The 18,195-nt window shown below is 37.1% G+C and overlaps 1 protein-coding gene across 1 annotated transcript; it reads right to left on the bottom strand.

Moving 5' to 3' along the window:
• Positions 1 to 7,005: 7,005 nt before the first annotated feature.
• Positions 7,006 to 15,714, bottom strand: LOC592269 (ATPase ASNA1 homolog). Its single transcript, XM_791801.4, has 7 exons — positions 15,531 to 15,714; positions 14,339 to 14,544; positions 13,287 to 13,377; positions 12,132 to 12,282; positions 10,852 to 10,959; positions 9,726 to 9,932; positions 7,006 to 8,161 (listed from the first exon to the last, which is right to left on the bottom strand). Exons 1-7 carry the CDS (start codon positions 15,656 to 15,658, stop codon positions 8,012 to 8,014), a joined length of 1,041 nt encoding a protein of 346 aa, XP_796894.1. The 5' UTR covers positions 15,659 to 15,714; the 3' UTR covers positions 7,006 to 8,011.
• Positions 15,715 to 18,195: the final 2,481 nt, after the last annotated feature.

Genomic DNA, 18,195 nt, shown 5'->3' with positions numbered 1-18,195 from the left:
ATGTTGATAAATTTCAAATAGCGCCTACGGCCGTACAATGGTAGCTGCGACCATGAGAATCTCAGAATATGTAGTTGTGATATATAATTTCGAAACAGGAATAGCTAATCTGTCGATTTTTGTCAAGAAACATTGTTTTTAAGCTTAATTAATATCTTGACCTTCAGAGGGAACTAAATAACACAAAGAGTTTATTATTTACAATATCATAATCAGTTTTGTAATTATAGACCGGTGTCACTCTTGCCCGTTTTCTCCAAAATCTTGGAAAAATTATTTTACTCTCGATTATTGTCTTACATTGAGAAACGAGGGATTCTGTCAAATTTTCAATATGGCTTCAGATCTGGTCATTCAACTATATTGGCCTTGACATATTTTTTGGACCAAATACATACTTCCCTTGACGATAGCAAACATTCACTTTGTTTGTCATTGGATATTTCAAAGGCTTTTGACTCAATTAATCATCAAGCCTTATTATCCAAATTGGAGTACTATGGTGTGAGGGGTCTGCCATTACAGTGGATAAAGGATTATTTAAAGGAAAGAAAACAATATGTTGTTTATGATAATGCAACTTCATTTGAAAAAGAACTTGTATGCGAAGTGTCCCAAGGGTCAATAATCGGGCCACCGTTGTTTATTCTATATATATAAACGATTTGCCAAATGTTTCCTAAACTTTGTCATACATTATTTTTGCAGACGATACCAATGTCTCTTTAAGCGAGAAGAAACTAGATACTCTTGTCCATAATATGAATAAAGAAATACAAAAGGTTATTATTTGGTACAAAGTGAATGGGTTAAGGATAAACACTGAGAAAACAAATTTTATGCATTTTGCACCATTGAATAAACAATATAAGAACTTACTTACTCTTAAGTTTGTTGATTCACTACAGCCCTTAAAGCAAGTGCATAGTGCCCGCTTCTTGGGAGTTAATATTGATGACAAGTTATCATGGTCTTTACATATTAATGATATTGCATTGAAGATCTCGAGAATTACTGGAGTTATGTCAAACTGAAATTTTTATTACCGTCAAAAGTACTGCTTTTACTATACAATTCATTATTTCTACCCCATTTGCAATATGGGAATATGCCAGGGATAAATGCATCAAATACCTTGTTAAATCGTTTACATTTGTTGCAAAAACGTGTAATACGCATAGTTGCCATGTCTCATTATTTGGCCCATACCAACAATATATTTAAACAATTAAGGGTTTTGACTGTATATGAATTAGGTAGATTACAACTGGGAGAATTTATGTACAGGTCTGAAAAGGGAATATTACCAAACTCTCTTCAAAACTGGTTTAGATGCAACAATTATGTACATTGTTATAACACCCGAAACTCCAAGAATTTGCATAGCATTTATTACAGAACTGCTACTGGCCAAAGAAGTGTCAAGTACCAGGGTTACCTTACATGGTCTGCTTTAGATGACAGTCTCAAACAATCCGCATCATTACGACAATTTAAATTTAAATATAAAAAATACCTCTGCAATTCTAAATAGTCATATCAATCTAAAAAATAATTATTATTATGTTTCATATCGCAATTATGTTTTTATCGGGTCAATTTAATCTAATCATAAAACCAGACATTTGAAGGGAGAGTCCACCCTGAGGATGGGTTTACTCCGCCTTTACTTGGCCACACACATTCTCAGGGTGGACTTCCCCTTCATTGCTACCGGGGCTAGACTCGATAAGCTTCGCTTTTTCTAGCCCCATCTACATTACTCACCTTTTTATGTTGATGTTTGTTAACTGATGTAGATTTTCATTGTTCTTTTATGCTTATGTATGTTTTTCATTTGCTATATGTGTCATATGTATAAAATGTATTTTCTTACCTTGTATATCCTTCTGGTTTTAATGTGGAAAATAAATGAAATGAATGAAATGAATAACTAAAGACTCGATTTCAACCGCGACAGCGATCACTGAGTATTGTAGGACCGCATATGCTTCCAATATGTTCATTTGAACCAAATTCATGACCATATATACCAAAACTTTGTATTACCTTTAGGAAAATATAAAACTTGGTAAGGGTATGAATAATTTGGTTGTTAGCTGTACATATATAAAGTAATTTAATCATACCAAACACAAAATGACAGGTCCAAGCAAAATAAGAGAACATACAGATTTCAATACTCAATATATACATCATTGGTTTAATGTTGTCTTTTCATAAATGCATTAGTAAACCAATGGTAGAGTTATTCATTTCAATTGCACTTTCTGTACACAGTAACAGATACATGCACTCCCACAAAATAAAATGCATTGATAAAAGAAATATGCCATTACCTGCGCCCTGTTTCATAAAAACATGTTAATAATAAAATAAGGTACAATAACTGTTATAAACTACTGAGATTGTGGCATTTGATTGGCTGAGAGCAAATTTGTCATAGATATTTAGCATTTAGTATTGATAACAGGTTTTATGAAACAGAGCCCTGCTACATGCATTGGTTCACATTTGGGTTTAAGATTAAAGAGATACTTGAAGTGGAACAGAAGGACAAATAATTGGTGTTGTTAGAAATAACTGAAGAAATTGCACATGTAAATAACTCGAGGAGCCAGGGGTGTTTCACAAAGATTCTAAGTCGAACTTAACTCTAAGTTGGACTTCAATGTTGTGGAGAGCCATTTGTAGCCTAATAATGAAATACATTCAAAAAGCAAAATTCAAGTATTTTAGACTTTTCATAAATTCCACATCAAGAACATGAAATCTCCCAAGATCATATAAAACATGAATGATTTGAATTAACATTTTATGCCTTTTAAAATAATGTTTACAAAATATTTTCAATTATGCTAATGGCTTTCCATAATTGTTAAGTCTAACTTAGAGATAAGTTCAACTTAGGATCTTTGTGAAACACCCCCCATGATACTTAGAAACATCGATATGACATAGTTCATATCTTCTGGATTCTGTTTTTTAATTCATAAATTTCATAAATTATTTCTCTGCTAAAAAATTCAAATTAATTATAATTTTCCATTTAGTCAGTGTTTAACAATGCCTCTTCGAAATCCCAGGTTATAATAATTGCAGTGAAACAGGAATTCATGAACCTACAAGTCAAAAGATGCTCATGGTGCTTACAATAAAAGCAATGAATATAAGAAAATACTTGTCATTACGGGTACTGATTGTTCTTGAAGTCTGATTAATGTCTTCATTGACTTTGAAGGTTCAGAGGTGAATCCAGAAATGTTTTAAAAAAAGGGTAGAGCTACCTTTTGAAGTGCATGTTATAATCCAAGCAGTGTGGTACAGTGTCAGTTCCCACAAACATGTAACACTCAAGCTGAGGAGAGAGTGCTCAGTGTTTAAATTGGAATCAATACCTCAATAGGCCTGTCTTCATCAGCTCGAGATTGCAAAATATCCCGCTATTTGAACTATCCCGCTTGCAAATTATCCACTTGCATCCTCATCAGCCCGAAGTTGCAATTAGCGGGATATTTGGTCGAGATAATCATCCCAAGATATCTTGGGCTAGTTTGCAAATGATACCGCCATTTGTCCGGTACGTCCTCACCAGCCCAAAGACTCGCACTACGCCCGAACGCTGAGCAAAATATCTCGAGCTAACTTCTCAAGCTTGAGTTTCAAGTTTCGAGGTCAAGTCTCGAGGTCAAGTCTCGAGCTGATGAAGCCGCGATTTGTAACTTCGGGATTATTTCCCAAATCAGAAATAGCGAGCTATTTGGCAATCTCGAGTTGATAAAGACAGGCCTAAATATTGTCTTCTTACAAAAAGGAAAAATAAATAAAAACAAGACAAGATAAAAACAACAACAACCAAAAATATAATTAATTTCTTAGGCAAATAAACATTCTATTTCTATTGAATCCAATAACTGGGGGAATGATAATTATAATGTAAAGCACTTAGAAACGTAGTAATATTATTAAGCACTATACAAATGTGAGTATTATTGTCATACATGTAGATTCTATGTACATGTATATGAGACCCTGAATAACGGTTTACACTGCACCCTTAGACAAGGGTATGTACAGTTTACATACTCTACACATACACATGAATATACAAACGATAAACAAACAATTTTAGATTCCCAACTCTAAAAACAAATAAATAACAACACGCCATGTGGCATCTCATTAAAAACAAATTTGGATATCATCACAATAACTGATTATATAAGAAACATGCACATCATTTCTGAAGTCACCTATAAATACAGCATTTTATACAGGTTTCTTAAAAATCAATAAAAAGCATATGATTTTAAATGAGCTGAATACAGGTAAACATTTTTTTCTTTTTCTAATGTTTTCCTTACAGCACATGGTATGATCATAAAATGCAAGCAAAATGTAAAAATAGCAAATCTAATTTAAACCTGTATGCAGCACATGTCTGTCACTTTGTCTGTCACTCTGTTATTCCATACCGGTAGCTCATATATACATGTTCCTTTAGTCTGTTTGGAGCCAAGCTCTTTAAATGTGTATGTCTTTCTGGCTAGGAACAGACATAACGATAATGGTTTTAAAGGGCAATCCAACCCTTGAAATAAATTCATTTGCATGAACGCAGAAAAATAAGATAAACAAAATGGCGAAAGTTTGGAATACATCGGACCAATTTATTGAGTGTTTCAACCATCCCAAAGCACTGTCATAATTCATAATTCATTTGTGGAATCTATTAAACATGATCATATAAACTGTAAAAGAAATGTAACATCGTTATCGTGAACACTCTTAATTAGCCTTTTAGCCTTTAAGATATTCTTCCAGTCAAATAACCTGAATGTAACACACAGCACATGTGCCAAGAACACACACCATGCGTGTGCAGTGCTACAAACAACATGCAATAATAGATTAAAGAACTACATGTACTACGCTTTCTCCAGTGACTACACCTCAGATTTCAGGTGACAATTCTTTTACAGTCAAACCTGTTTATAGCAGTGAAAAAAATACACGGGGGCTCGGGGCGAATTAGCCCCCAAAATGCCTAAAAGAGCCCCCGAAAATCAGAAAAGCGCCCCTGTAAATTTGCATACAGTTCAATGCAAAACAAATTTTAGAATGGTATTTTCATGCAGGCAAGCTTGAAAAGTAGCCCCTGAAAAATAAATATTAATTTTTTCCCTGGTTTATAGCGACCGCCCAAAGGGAGAACACAAAAAGTGGTCTTTGTAGACAGGTTCCTTTAGTACATGTTTCAATGAGGAACCATTTTCAAGGGAAACACAGATGTGGTTGTTGTAGACAGGTGGTCACTAAAGCAGGTTTGACTGTATTATACAATATTTGAGTTTATTATACACAGCACTTTGATTCAGGTATTCAATTTAAGGCAGTATACTACCACCTACTGCACACAATGAGTGATTTCGAGTTGGGTGTTTAGGGCTGGTGTTGATGTTTAATAAACACTAACACCAGCCCTAAACACCGAAATGGAAATTGGCTGATGTTAAGGCTTTGACCTCTGAATATCGTCAACTTCCGGTAGCTAGTGTTATCGATTTTGCAAAATTGTTGTCTGCTGAACCGACCTTTGTGGCTGGTGTTAATATTTTATGTACAAATGTCCTATCCACTAACAACAGCCCCTAGGGCCTAGGGATTAAGCAAATGTTGATTTCCAGTTCGGTGATAGCGTTGCACCCGCACAGCAGTCAACACGGGAAAGATGCTAATTTATTGTCTGACGATCAAATAAAAATATGTGAAACAGGTCCTTTACTGTGTGATTCATGTATTCTTTTGTGAAAAATAAGTATAAATTTATTCTGTGCTTTTCATGATATCTTTAGTTTTGATGTACTATTTTTAAATCATCGTGGTAAAATCAAGTCTGTGTGGCGATGTCACAATGGTGTTAAGCTATCGATATTTATATCGGTATCGGGCTCTTATTTCATCAGCAAAATTTTACCTCGTTCGAAGAGCTCTTGACTGCTCTTAACACTAACACCTAACTTGAAATTACTCAATGTCCCATCCCACAATGCATCACCAACTGCATGACGGGTGCATGATGATGCTTCAGTACAGGAGTTGCTCTACACGTATGGATGCCTTCACCGAAAGATGGCCAAATTGATAATGCATTACAGCAGTGAGTGGTAGCAATGGCCGAAAAATACTCTGCCTTTAAAGGCCCACTGTACTACTTGTAGCTACTTGTTCCCTCTATAAAGAAAACAATGCCTAATCGGTGACCATTGGTCCCCCATGATCCTCTTTTTCTTATGTTAATTGAGAGCTGAGTTGATGAGATAGCCACCTGTCAGTGACCTTCCTGGGTGGTCTAATCCCTCCTAGCCAAACTAGTACAGATGGCCTTTAAAATATAATTGGCTTTCACCCATGGAAGAATCAAATATCTGCAAACATATGGTAACAACCCACAAACCAAATCAGACTTTCGTAGTCAGGATACCATTATTTTTTAAGCAAAGAATTTTAAAAATGGCCACAAAGCATGAAAACATAATTTGTCCTCATGCCCAGTGAGTGGGAACCTTAAAATGGAGTAATGCAACTACAAATTGTTCATCGAAATTCAATTTGTTTCATGATGATGTATGGCTCTTCCATGTAAGCATAAAAGAAGACACAAAGAGGGTTATGACCCCATGCTACATATTAAAAACCACTGCCTTGTAACTAAATATTGAAGCCTTATTTAATGGTCTCCTATACCGAAGAGAATAGGAATACAGATAGAAAACCTGATATAAATATGGGTAATTCTTTCATGTTGGTTAGGAGACATACATGTGCATCAAGGGTTCAGTGACACAAAGACGTACAATAACTCCATATTTTGCCAAAATGAGTATTTGATATAAAAATGTTCAGACAAATGTGGGCTTTCTGGGAAACACAAAGACTGAACTCCACCCAACACCCCATTGAAGTCAATGGCTAGTGAAACATAGACTTGACTCCTTAAGGCCCAAGTGGACCTCTATCTTTAAACCACTTTTTCTCAAAATGGCCAAAGAGATTTACGTCTTTGTGTCACTGACCCCTTGACATGTACTCAGAACACTTTCAGTCAGTGTATATCACTTTGTATTCAAGTATTCAATTCAATGACTGTCAAGTGACTCAATAGGCACTAACATTAAGAGTGGGGTTTATCATTAAATAACCTGCATGTAATGCTTTCATTATGAAAACATTACAAGCAGCTTCATTGCATATACATGTATGTACAACACCTGGATAAGATGAGCCGATTATAAAATATATATTTGTGTAATGCCTGGCATTGGCCAAGAAACCAAAGCCTGTATTACATTAGGCTTTTAATACCTTATTAATGCAATGTAGATTTTTTGTAGTTGTAAAGACATATTCATTTCCATTACAAATTAAAAACTGAATCAAACTAATATTGTATTCATAAGCATTTGACAGTGCTGGAAATATCCCTAATGCACTCATAAGCCTACTCTGGCATCATCATCATGAGGCCGTGCCCCTAACATAAAGAATAGGGGGTTATAATGATTGAGTCGTTTCTCCCCAATAATGAATCGTAGATATCTTTCAATAAATCAAATCTTTACAATCAATAATAACTTACATTCAATTTTATGTTTCAGAAAGATGAAATTCATAGAGAGATACAATCAACTGTGGCAGAAATGAGGGAGAAATAGAATTTTATGATTAATTGCAAGTCAATTTTTTATGGAACAGGCCCTGTAAGCACAAAAATGGCAAGTCCACTCCAAAAATAACTTACTTTCAATAGAAGCAGAAAAATCAGACAAACCAATAAAAAAAAGTTGATTTTGTAATTGTAACTAAGTTATTTTTGGAGTGGACTTTTAAGTTCAACTTAGGATCTTTGTGAAGCACCCCCCAGGGCGTTAATGTACACACGATTTATCTGGTTACGTTGTGTTAAACATGACAATTAGAGACAAACAATGACAAATAGCATGTGACCTTGCTAGGTGGTAGAGGCGCTCTTGGTGAACATGGAAGCAGGCCTTGGAACGACGAGATTTGACGAAAACTCAAGGACTCTATCTTGCCCTCGCACCTCGTGCTCAAACAATGGCAGCTTAGTGATGTGAAAGTCTTCATAAAGGTCCTCAATCTGGGGATGAAATGACAGGAGGAATGTTTTAATAATAGTCTAAAGCTACCTCTGTTGTGTTTCTGGTCCTGATCCTTGTCGGCTATTGATGAACAATTAAAGAATGTTAGCCTTCTAGACTTCTAGAGAGAGTGCTTACAGGTAGTATCCCTTTTGCAGCCAACATCAAATTCTGTAGAACTATGCAGGAATTCTGAATATGTCACGTATGTCCTATCTGTAAAATTAAAACATCAGCAGTGTCCCAGTATTCAAATTGCACCAGGAAACCTGTTTACTATCTAGACTTCACTGTCAGACAGTATTGAGTGACAGTGCTGGAGTTTTCTCTTCTTCGGAGAGTAATATTTCATTAAATATTTATAAATGTGGGCTTTCTCAATGTCTGTATCAAGTTGCACATATTTTTTTTGTTCTAACCCTAAACTATAGCAGTGTCTGATCCAGGATTCTTTGACCATCAGGAGTGAGGGGGGGGGGAGCATTGGTATATGCCAAAATCTCTGACAATTGGAACATAACAAAAGGTGCCTGGGTTATATCCCCCCCCCCCCTTCTCTCCCCTATTTTGCAGTTCCTTTTGTAGTTAATTTAATTACTCATTATTCCTAAGTATCATTTGAGGTGTTCACACTTATACAAGCATTGTTTTTTTAGTGGACCCCTCTGTTTCCAATAGGTATTTCTACATTTGTTGTAAATGTTTATAATTGATTTGTAATGGTTTGTTGGAAAATATTATTTACCGGTACAAGGACTAAAAAAAGTTATTGAAAACATTAAGAAATAGATAGATGAGGAAGTGGGGAGGCAGGCAATGGGTTAACTCAACCAGCAAAATTGATATTGAAAATTGAAAATATTACTTAAAAGGATTACAAAAAATGTTGAAAACATTAGAACATCAGCAACTTCCCCTCCCACATTGCCATGGTATATACATGTACAGGGGGGTGTTTCACAAAGATCTTAAGCTGAACTTAACTCTAAGTTGGACTTAAATATTATGGAAAGCCATTTGTAGACTTAAAAAATATATATTGAGAATTAAAAATTCAAGTTTATTAGACTTTTCATCAATTCCACATCAAGAACATTAAATTTCCTTGATAATAGAAAATATGAATGATTTGAATCAACATTTTATGCCTTTCAAAATAACTTTTACAAAAATATTTCAAAGATGCTAACGGCTTTCCATACTTATAGAGAGAAGTTCAATTTAATTAGGATCTTTGTGAAACACCCCCAGGGCTTTAATGTACTCACAATTTATCCGGTTACGTTGTTTTAAATGTATAGACCAGTTTTGGAAATGCCCCCTTCTAAAAAAAACTAGAAATATCGCAATCTGTATTGCCGCGCAATGCAAATGTATCCCCCGGCAGTGGCAGTGATTTTGTGTCATCCTTATTTATGTTCAAAGGAGGGACAAAGATCCCCTCTCCCCTCCCTGCAACAAAAGGATGATGTAGAGATTGCCACTAGTGGCTCGGGACTATTGTCAAGACTAGGAGCAGCTTCACCAAATCAATATGTGTGCAGATTAGAGATGAACAATTACCTGTTCTAGATATTTATGCTGCAGCTTGTATCTTGACTGACACATCTTGCATTGGGATGCGCTCCGGACATCGTCTGGGAACAGGAGCTGATTGACGATGATATTATGACTGTCGATTCCAAACTTGGCTAGCTCCTGGACTAATCTCTCTGTCTCGTACAGAGACAAGAACTCTGCTATACATACGCACACGAATGTAGTTTGATCCTACAAGTGGGGAAGGAAACATCTTGTCATAACATGTTCCATAATATATTTAACCTTACAGAATGGGGGTCACCCCCCTCCATATATACAGCGATAACTATCTTCTTTTTAACCATCCATCCTACAATGTTTTATACCAAGTTTATTGAGTTTAGAATGTCGGCTACAGCACACTATGATAATATTATGACTATCAATTTCAAACTTGGCTAGCTCCTGGACTAATCTCTCTGTCTCGTACAGGGACAAGAACTCTGCTGTACATACGCACACAAATGTAGTTTGATTCACAAGTGGGAAGAGATGGCAAAGAAACGCCTTGTCATGCCATAATCAGGCATGAGAATGGAGTTTGTTGAAAAAAAACAGGAAATTATAAATATCAATACAAATACAATCAAATGAAGCCAAAGGTATACAGGCGCCGTAATTAAAGATAAACTTGAGTTCTGGTAAAAAAAAAAGAATATAAATTCTCACAGAATCAAACAAAACTTACACTAAATGTTCAAGATTACAAATAAATGTCATTTGCCAAACAATTTTGGTAGAAAATGTATACTGGCTGAGTAATAGCATAGAAAAATTAGGAAATCAAGGTAAGTGGGCCAGACACCATTTGTGTAGTCCCATATTCATCTTTCTGTGTACAGTGCTTGTTACTTTACCAAGACTGGGCCAAATTTATTTTGATTTTGATGACCCCAGAACCTTGCAGTACAAACCAACACTGTAACATTTCATGGGCTTATGACAGCTTCTGAACCATTGGTGGACTGTAACACGATATTCCACATCATAACTAGGTAATTACCGGTATAATTTTTTGTACAATCTTGCTTACCGGTACATGATACCAACTGTAATTGAAAATACAAAACGCTGTTTCAACAGGCCATCATATAGAGAGTATACTTACAGCATTTTTGAAAGCCTCGTTGACACTCCTTATAACAGGCACAGTCTCCTCTAGTTTAGATAACATGTCGTTTGCACTGAAGTCTGCCATCCCTAACATACCACCAATCTATAATAATTAAAATAAGAGAATTCAATTAATAATCATCATTAAAGCCCATCTGTACTAGTTTACAGGAGGGATTAGACCACCCTGCAAGGTCACCAACAGGTGGTTACATGTATCTCATCAAATCAGCTCTCACTTAACATAAGAAAAAGAGAATCCTGGGGGACCAATGGTCACCGATCAGGCATTGTTTGTTATATATAGGGCGCAAGTAGCTGCAAGTAGTGCAGTGGGGCTTAACATGCTTGTTTCAAAAGTCAGCTTTTGCATTCGTGAATCACACCCAGTTAGGAAAATCAGTAATGCTGTAGCACGCTTTAAAAGGAATGATAACTATTTTTTATGAATAACACTTAAAAATAATGCTCATAGGCCACTGTTATTACTTCAAGCATTTAGGGAACCAAAATTAAAACATGCTCTAGCCTAAACCAACCCTTCTCGAATCAAGATCTCTTTACACAGCTTATCCAAATGTATGTGCTTTTATACTGCATGTCTAATCTTTTTCATGCAATACATTATGTATGTATTTAGGGAAACAGCTTGTAAAAAATTTGATGGGCAATAAGCAAGTGTAGGCTAGTTGACTAATGCTAGATGAGCGAACTAGGTGAGCAAACCAAGGGACTCGATTATGAATTATAATACATGTATTAATAAGGGTAATAATAATAATAACAATAATTTGAGATTTGAAAGGGCATCGTGAATGTATCATCTACTTGGTCTCAAACCTGTGAGCTCCCAGTTATGAAAGCACTGCTCTACCAGCACTGAGCTATCACGCCTCTGCCCGTTCATTAATAATAATAATAATAATAGCTTGTTCTTATTAAGCGCTTTTCAGGACCGCAGGTGCTCTCAAAGTGCTTTACAGATATATATTACTACACCGGTCATCAAATTCAGGTTTACCTGCACAAAATGTAAGCGCATTCTCCACTCCCTGAGGAGCATTCCAGCCAGGCGTCATATTTACAAGTGCACACTTGCTTATCTAAGCAAATTAGTGCCGCGGCGGGACTTGAACCGCGGACCTTGTGATCCACAGTCCGGTAACATATCCACTCGACAGACACCTCCACGACCCAACATTAACCAATGATTCCTCAAGCTACCATAGCAACATAAAGCAATTGGATTAATTCTTCAGTTATCTAGAAACCCACCTGTTGAATGAAAGGGTTGAACTGTGCTTTGAGTTTGAGAAGTTTGGTAAGTCCTTTCTCGGCCAATGATGGGAAGGATAGGAGCCTGAGTGTGTGACCGGTCGGTGCCGTGTCAAACACTACGATTGAGAAGTTCATGTTTTTCACCAATCTGAACAACAAAGAGTAATAAATGATTAGCTGGCTACAGCATAGATGTTAAGCGATATGATTGATTCTGAACTACTATTACCATTTATTGTCATTTACTAACATTCAGAGAGGATCTAAAGTCTTCAGTCCTCTGGTTGCTTACTAACAAGCATTTATGATTTCTTAGCAGTCGGGTAAAATAACCACCACTACTACTACTAAAGAAGAGGAATAAAAAGTAATACACAATTGTTAAGAATTAAGGATGACAAATAGTTGGTAATCGTCTAAATAATCATCAACCCACAGAATTTCATGCGCTTCAAGATGAATTAGAAAGAGTACATCAAGGAATTATTGTTTGTAGTCAAAGATGGGTATACATAGGTTTCTCTTGTTATATGAAGTTTTTCTCCTTTAAATTAATTGCAGCGAGCTAATGTCATGAAATAATTCATGAAATAAAGGTGGACTGGTTGAATTGAGGATTTTGTTGAATACTTTTAGATGTAAGCTTTAGTATGTCACATTCTCAAGAAATATAAATCGGGACAAATCAATTTTTTCCACATACTTGAAAAACTACAATCTTGGTACAACTCAGGGGTGATAGTGAGCACTAAAAAAAAAGTAACAGTAGGTTTTTTTTCCCCCTCTACCACGCCCCCCTTGGGTAAAAAACAGAAAAGAAGAGAATTCGCGGGGAAAAAATGGCATCGAACAACATTCCCCTTTTTTGAGTAAATAAATTGGGGAAAAATAGCGAAGAATAAAGAAAATAAGGGAAAAATCAGGAAAATTGGGATAAAATCAGGAAGAAAAAAAAAATTGGAAAAAAAGAAGAAAAAGAAATCAAGAAGAAAAAGAAATCAGGAAGAAATCAGGAAAAAATATTTTAAAAATCGGGAAACCGATTTAAATCGGATAATTATCAGGCCTGATAACTATAGGGTATGAATAATTTAGTTGTTAACTACATGTATATTTGTAAGGAAAGCTAAAAAATTGGACACGAGAGCTTACTTCATGACTTCAGCAAAGCTGACGGCTTCGTCGATACCAGGAAAGGCACCCAGTAATTCCTGCATGACATGCTTACCTACAGATAAGGGATCTGCAACAGACACAAGAAATGAAGTAATTAATATTTACAAAGACAAAACTCAACCCCAACCTGGAGAGTGGCTAGTGAGAATGAAAGGCTTGAATGGTGCTTTTATCTGACCTGGGGGTGTTTCACCAAGATTCAAAGTCGAACTTAACTCTAAGTTGGACTTAAATATTATGGAGAGCCATCTGTAGCCTTATTTTGAAATATATTCAAAAGCAAAAATCCAAGTATTTTAGACTTTTCAAAAAGTCCACATCAAGAACATGAAATCTCTCATTATAATAGACAATATGAATGATTTGAACCAACATTTTATGCTTTTTAAAATAATTTTTACAAAATGTTTTCAAGGATGCTAATGGCCTTCCATAACTGTTAAGTCCAACTTAGGATCTTTGTGAAACACCCCCCCCCCCCCCCAGAAGTGCAAAGTGATTGTTTGAGGAGATGAAAGAGAAATGCAGGGAGGTGTTTCACAAACCTTGTCATCAGTGACAAATGACATTTTTTGTTATAAGCTACTGAAATCCTTGTTTCTGATTGGTTATCAGCAGATTTGTCACTGATTTTTGTCAATTGTCATTGTAAAAAGGCTTTGTGAAACAGGTCCCTGCTCTTGTCTTTCATTGTTTTTAAGGGGTCACTTAAATATCTTTACGCATCGAAAACAATCCGGTGAACTTACAGCGTCTTCTGTATAGGAAGTCTCACCCGTATGCTTTTTATCCATAAACACTTCAATATCTTATATATTTTTTTCTAATCTTTATTCTTAGGGAAGGGGGAGGGGGCTGGTTTTATGTCTTTTAACAATTTCCTGCAAGCCCACTTTGTTTGATTACCAGAGTAAACAAATTGGCAAGAAATAGAAACAGAACTGAGCACATAATCGAAGCCAAAAAGCATTGAATCTCACCTTTATTATCATATTTTGGAGAAAAAAGGATAAAATTTTGAGACTTACTGTCTTCTTCAAAGTAATCGTCTGGAAGATCACCTATACCGAGGTTAGGGTCGATCTCCATTGCATAGAGATTCTGGAAACCTGTGACCTTGGTAGGGACTTTGGAGAACTTCTGATCAAAGGCATCGGAGATGTTGTGGGCGGGGTCAGTGGAGATGATCAGGACCGACTCCCTGTGTTTGGATAGCTGGACGGCCAGGCTACAACTGGAGAAGAAAAAAATTATGATGTGGTTAATTATTGGATTTAAAGGGAAGGGCTCAGGGAGGATACTAAGATTTGGTTTGGACGAGGGTGTGCCGCCCAAGCCTCAAATGTCAAAACCCCTACCCATTTTTAGGGATCATTTTCTTGAAAAAAGACAAATTTTCCACAATTTTCGGGTGTTTTTCTGGGTTTTTTCCGGTTGTTTTTGGGGGTGTTGCTGTAATGTCTCAGATCCTCATTACGATAGATAACTTCACACAGCGCGCGCCTGCGCAATCTGTGAAAAAGTGTATACAAATATCAAAGTTTATCTGAAAAATACTCCAAAAATCAAGAAAACTGACACGAAACAGGTAATAAACATAACGACTTTTAACTCATAAACTTTATTTGGACATTTGAATATTTACACATTTACTGAATATTTACTTCATTTTGGGTATTGTTTAGTAGGGTATCTCCACGCCGGAGTTAAGGGTCAAATTTTGGATAGGCTTCTGAACAAGCGCCCAAATGTCAAGGGTCAATGAGACACTAGCCTAATAGTAATACTTAGCAGGCTTAGCGCCCAGTTCATATGAATTATGATTCTGTCACACTATACACTCACATGCATTCAGCATCGGCATACTCTCTAAAGACAAGCTTGTGCATGTGCACGAATAGACTAAGTGGTTTAAGAATCCATGATAAAGCCGGGGGTCGAGAGAAGAAGAGATATGTCATGTCATAAATCACCGAGCCCGATTATAAGGCTAGCGCGCTACGCGCTAGGTCATTCATGGCTGCGGGCACCCATACACGAACCCTCCTCCGCCGCGAAGAGCGTGGGCCCTGACTTCGCTTCGCACACCTGCTCCGGCGGCCGACAGGCGCAGGCTGGCTGTGTTGACAAATGAATATCAAAACATTGTCATTAGTCGTAACGAAAAATACGTAAATTCAAACTTCAAAGTCAACGAATTTGATTAAAAAATAAAATCACCTGCATGTCGTTTTACCAACACCACCTTTGCCTCCGACAAAGACCCACTTCAGTGATTTCTGGTCAATTATATTTCGAAGAGAAGGTTCCATCGATTCGAACTCTTCATCTGCCGTGGAAGTGGCCATCTTGAACGTGATTCCGGTTCGGGTTTTCGGACACGAATCGAATATGATACCGGATCGATGGCAAGTGGCAAACTGCTAGTCTGATGAAGATTTTTAATTCCTCATTTAAAAAGGCAAGCTGTTTGTTGTTGTTGTTGTTTTAGTTTTAACGGCGTGTGTCATTCAATGATGAATATTTACGCCGAATTCAAGTTTTTTAATAATTTTAAATAATTCTAAACGGAAGCAAAACAAAAAGGAGGGGGGAAAAAAAAAATCGACGCTATTATTAAGCTAAGCTACGTGTACTTATAGTCGCAAGCACCGGTCGCAACCAGTCCAAGCGGAAAGGAATTGAGCTGGTCTGAGAGAATCGAGTCTTTTTATTGCTTCATTCGGTCTGAAGCCCAATCTTTATCATAATATAGCTTGATTTCGTATAAGAACTGCCCCTCTTTACATATAGAAAAAGTGCCCATTTTACTTTCTTTGAAAAGTGCCCTATTACTTTTCACCTATGACGTTCCCCTTTTCCTTCGACAAGGTTTCCATTTTCGATTCTCATAAGTGCCCTTAGTTTAATCTCAGTAGCCTAAGTGTCCCTTTAAGTGCCCCTTTTACTTTGACAAGTGCCCATTTTTCTGTGTAAGATGTGCCCCTTCCCCTTTTAATTACTACCCCTTTTTAAGTTCGATAAGTGCACCTTTTATTTTGACATGAGCCCTTTTCCTTTCTAATAAGTCCTTATGATAATCCATTAAAAAAAGAGCTCCTTCCCTTTTCATAAATGCCCCTTTTCACCAGCTATGAAAAGTGTCCCTTTTCATCCTCATAAATCATAAGTACCCCTTTCCATATCTGGTCAGTGCCCCTGTAGAGATATGAGTGTGAGGTATTGTGAATGGATATTTGAAAGCGTGTTCACTCGTCACGCAACATAACTCTTATTTTTATTTAGCTACGAGGAAACAAGGTTGCACTGACAATAAAATACATGAAAGAAAGTATTCCCTTTTCGTTAGTTTATTGGGTACTGATGAGGCTGGCCGTACACTTGCAAAGTGTAGCCAAGCACAAGCCGAAGAATCGGAATGAGTATGCATAAATGAGAAATGTGAATATTGCACGGAGTTACATAATGATCAATGATGATAATGAACATGAATAAATGCGATGTACATAAATAGAGCTTACGACAATAGTAGAAATGAAGCCGAAAGTCCAATGAAGATGAAGAGAGTTGAGAACGAAGGAAGGGGCTCACGCGATGAAATGTGCGGAGGCTTGATGGCGGAAACGCGACTTCGTTGACGTGGTTGAAGAACCGTGAAGAACGCTATGTCGTCGCCGACGCTCGTGATGATGATGAATGTAGATGGAGCTCTCGGGCGAGAATAGAAGAGAAAAGAAGAGATGTGTGGCGCTCGATGACGAAAGCAGTGAGTCGCTTGATGTCGGAGGCCAAAGAAGAAAATGCAGACATCAAAGCCGGTAGTGGTGCTGAGCAGTGAGTCGCTCGATTGATGAGCCGAACTTTGATGGTGAATGTTTAGATGAGCTGCGGTGAGTCGAGCTCATGTGAGTGAAAGACTACCGGTAAAGAAACTGGCAGCTCCCAGCGGATAACCAAGCACCATGTATGTCGGAACTAGATTTAACTGTTCCACTGGAAGACTGCAGCCCGATGAACACGGCAGAGAAAGTGAAGATGTGCCGATAGAAGTGATAGGCACAGTAGAAACAAGCCCGGAGAAGAAATCATGCAGAAACGTGTTGACTCAACTGAGATGTAAGCAGGAGTTGTTGACTCGACCGAGGTGTAAGCGGGAGTGAAGAAAACCTCGTGGTGATGAAAATACGCGGGTGAAGGAATGCGCGGAACTACGGTGCTCGATTGGAAGGAAAAACACACGTGGTCCGAATAATGAATATAAATAAGTACCGTGATGGAAAAATACAGGAGACATGAATATACGGTGAAAGTAGGGCGAATGTAAGAGCCGCTACACCCCTTTTGAAGTGCGATAAGTGCCCCTTTTCACCTCTTATAAATGCCCCTATCAACATCCACTGGGTGCCCCATTTCGATCGTCAATGTCCATACCCATTAGTGCCTTGTTTCATCCCTGGTGAGTGCCTCTTCTCATGTATAAGAAATGCCCCATTTTCACCTCCAATGATTACCCTTTGTACTCATCTATTGCTTCTGTAACAAATCAGGGTTTTAGTATTGGATGAAGGTTAAGCATTTTCTGTTGTACGAGCATGCGCTATAGCAATATGGAGCATCGTTGATTTAGCAATTACCAAACTGAAGGAAAATGAGCATAAATTACATATTTTGATCATGTTGGTGCAATTATCATGTTTCTTTTGGGGATATTACTTGTATAGTAGTGATCTAATCAGGAATAAGGGGTTATACTGAAGATTATATGTGAAGATTTTATGGGATTAGCAGAAATATTGTGTTGAAGTGTTGTTTTACCAACGAGGACATAATTGTTCTTTTACACGTTTATGTATAGGGAAATTGTTACGATGGTCAGGGTTGTGCA

Source organism: Strongylocentrotus purpuratus, unplaced genomic scaffold (genome assembly GCF_000002235.5).
Source record: "Strongylocentrotus purpuratus isolate Spur 01 unplaced genomic scaffold, Spur_5.0 spur5_scaffold_3, whole genome shotgun sequence".
NCBI lineage: Eukaryota > Metazoa > Echinodermata > Echinoidea > Camarodonta > Strongylocentrotidae > Strongylocentrotus > Strongylocentrotus purpuratus.
This window is presented reverse-complemented; position numbering and strand designations above follow the sequence as displayed.

Coding starts and splice junctions, on each gene's coding strand:
- LOC592269 (XM_791801.4), bottom strand. CDS start 15,658: ATGGCCACTTCCACGGCAGATGAAGAGTTCGAATCGATGGAACCTTCT. Junction 14,545..15,530: donor GTTGGTAAAACGACATGCAG/GTGATTTTATTT, acceptor TTTCTTCTCCAG/TTGTAGCCTGGCCGTCCAGC. Junction 8,162..9,725: donor AGCATAAATATCTAGAACAG/GTAATTGTTCAT, acceptor TTTCATCCCCAG/ATTGAGGACCTTTATGAAGA.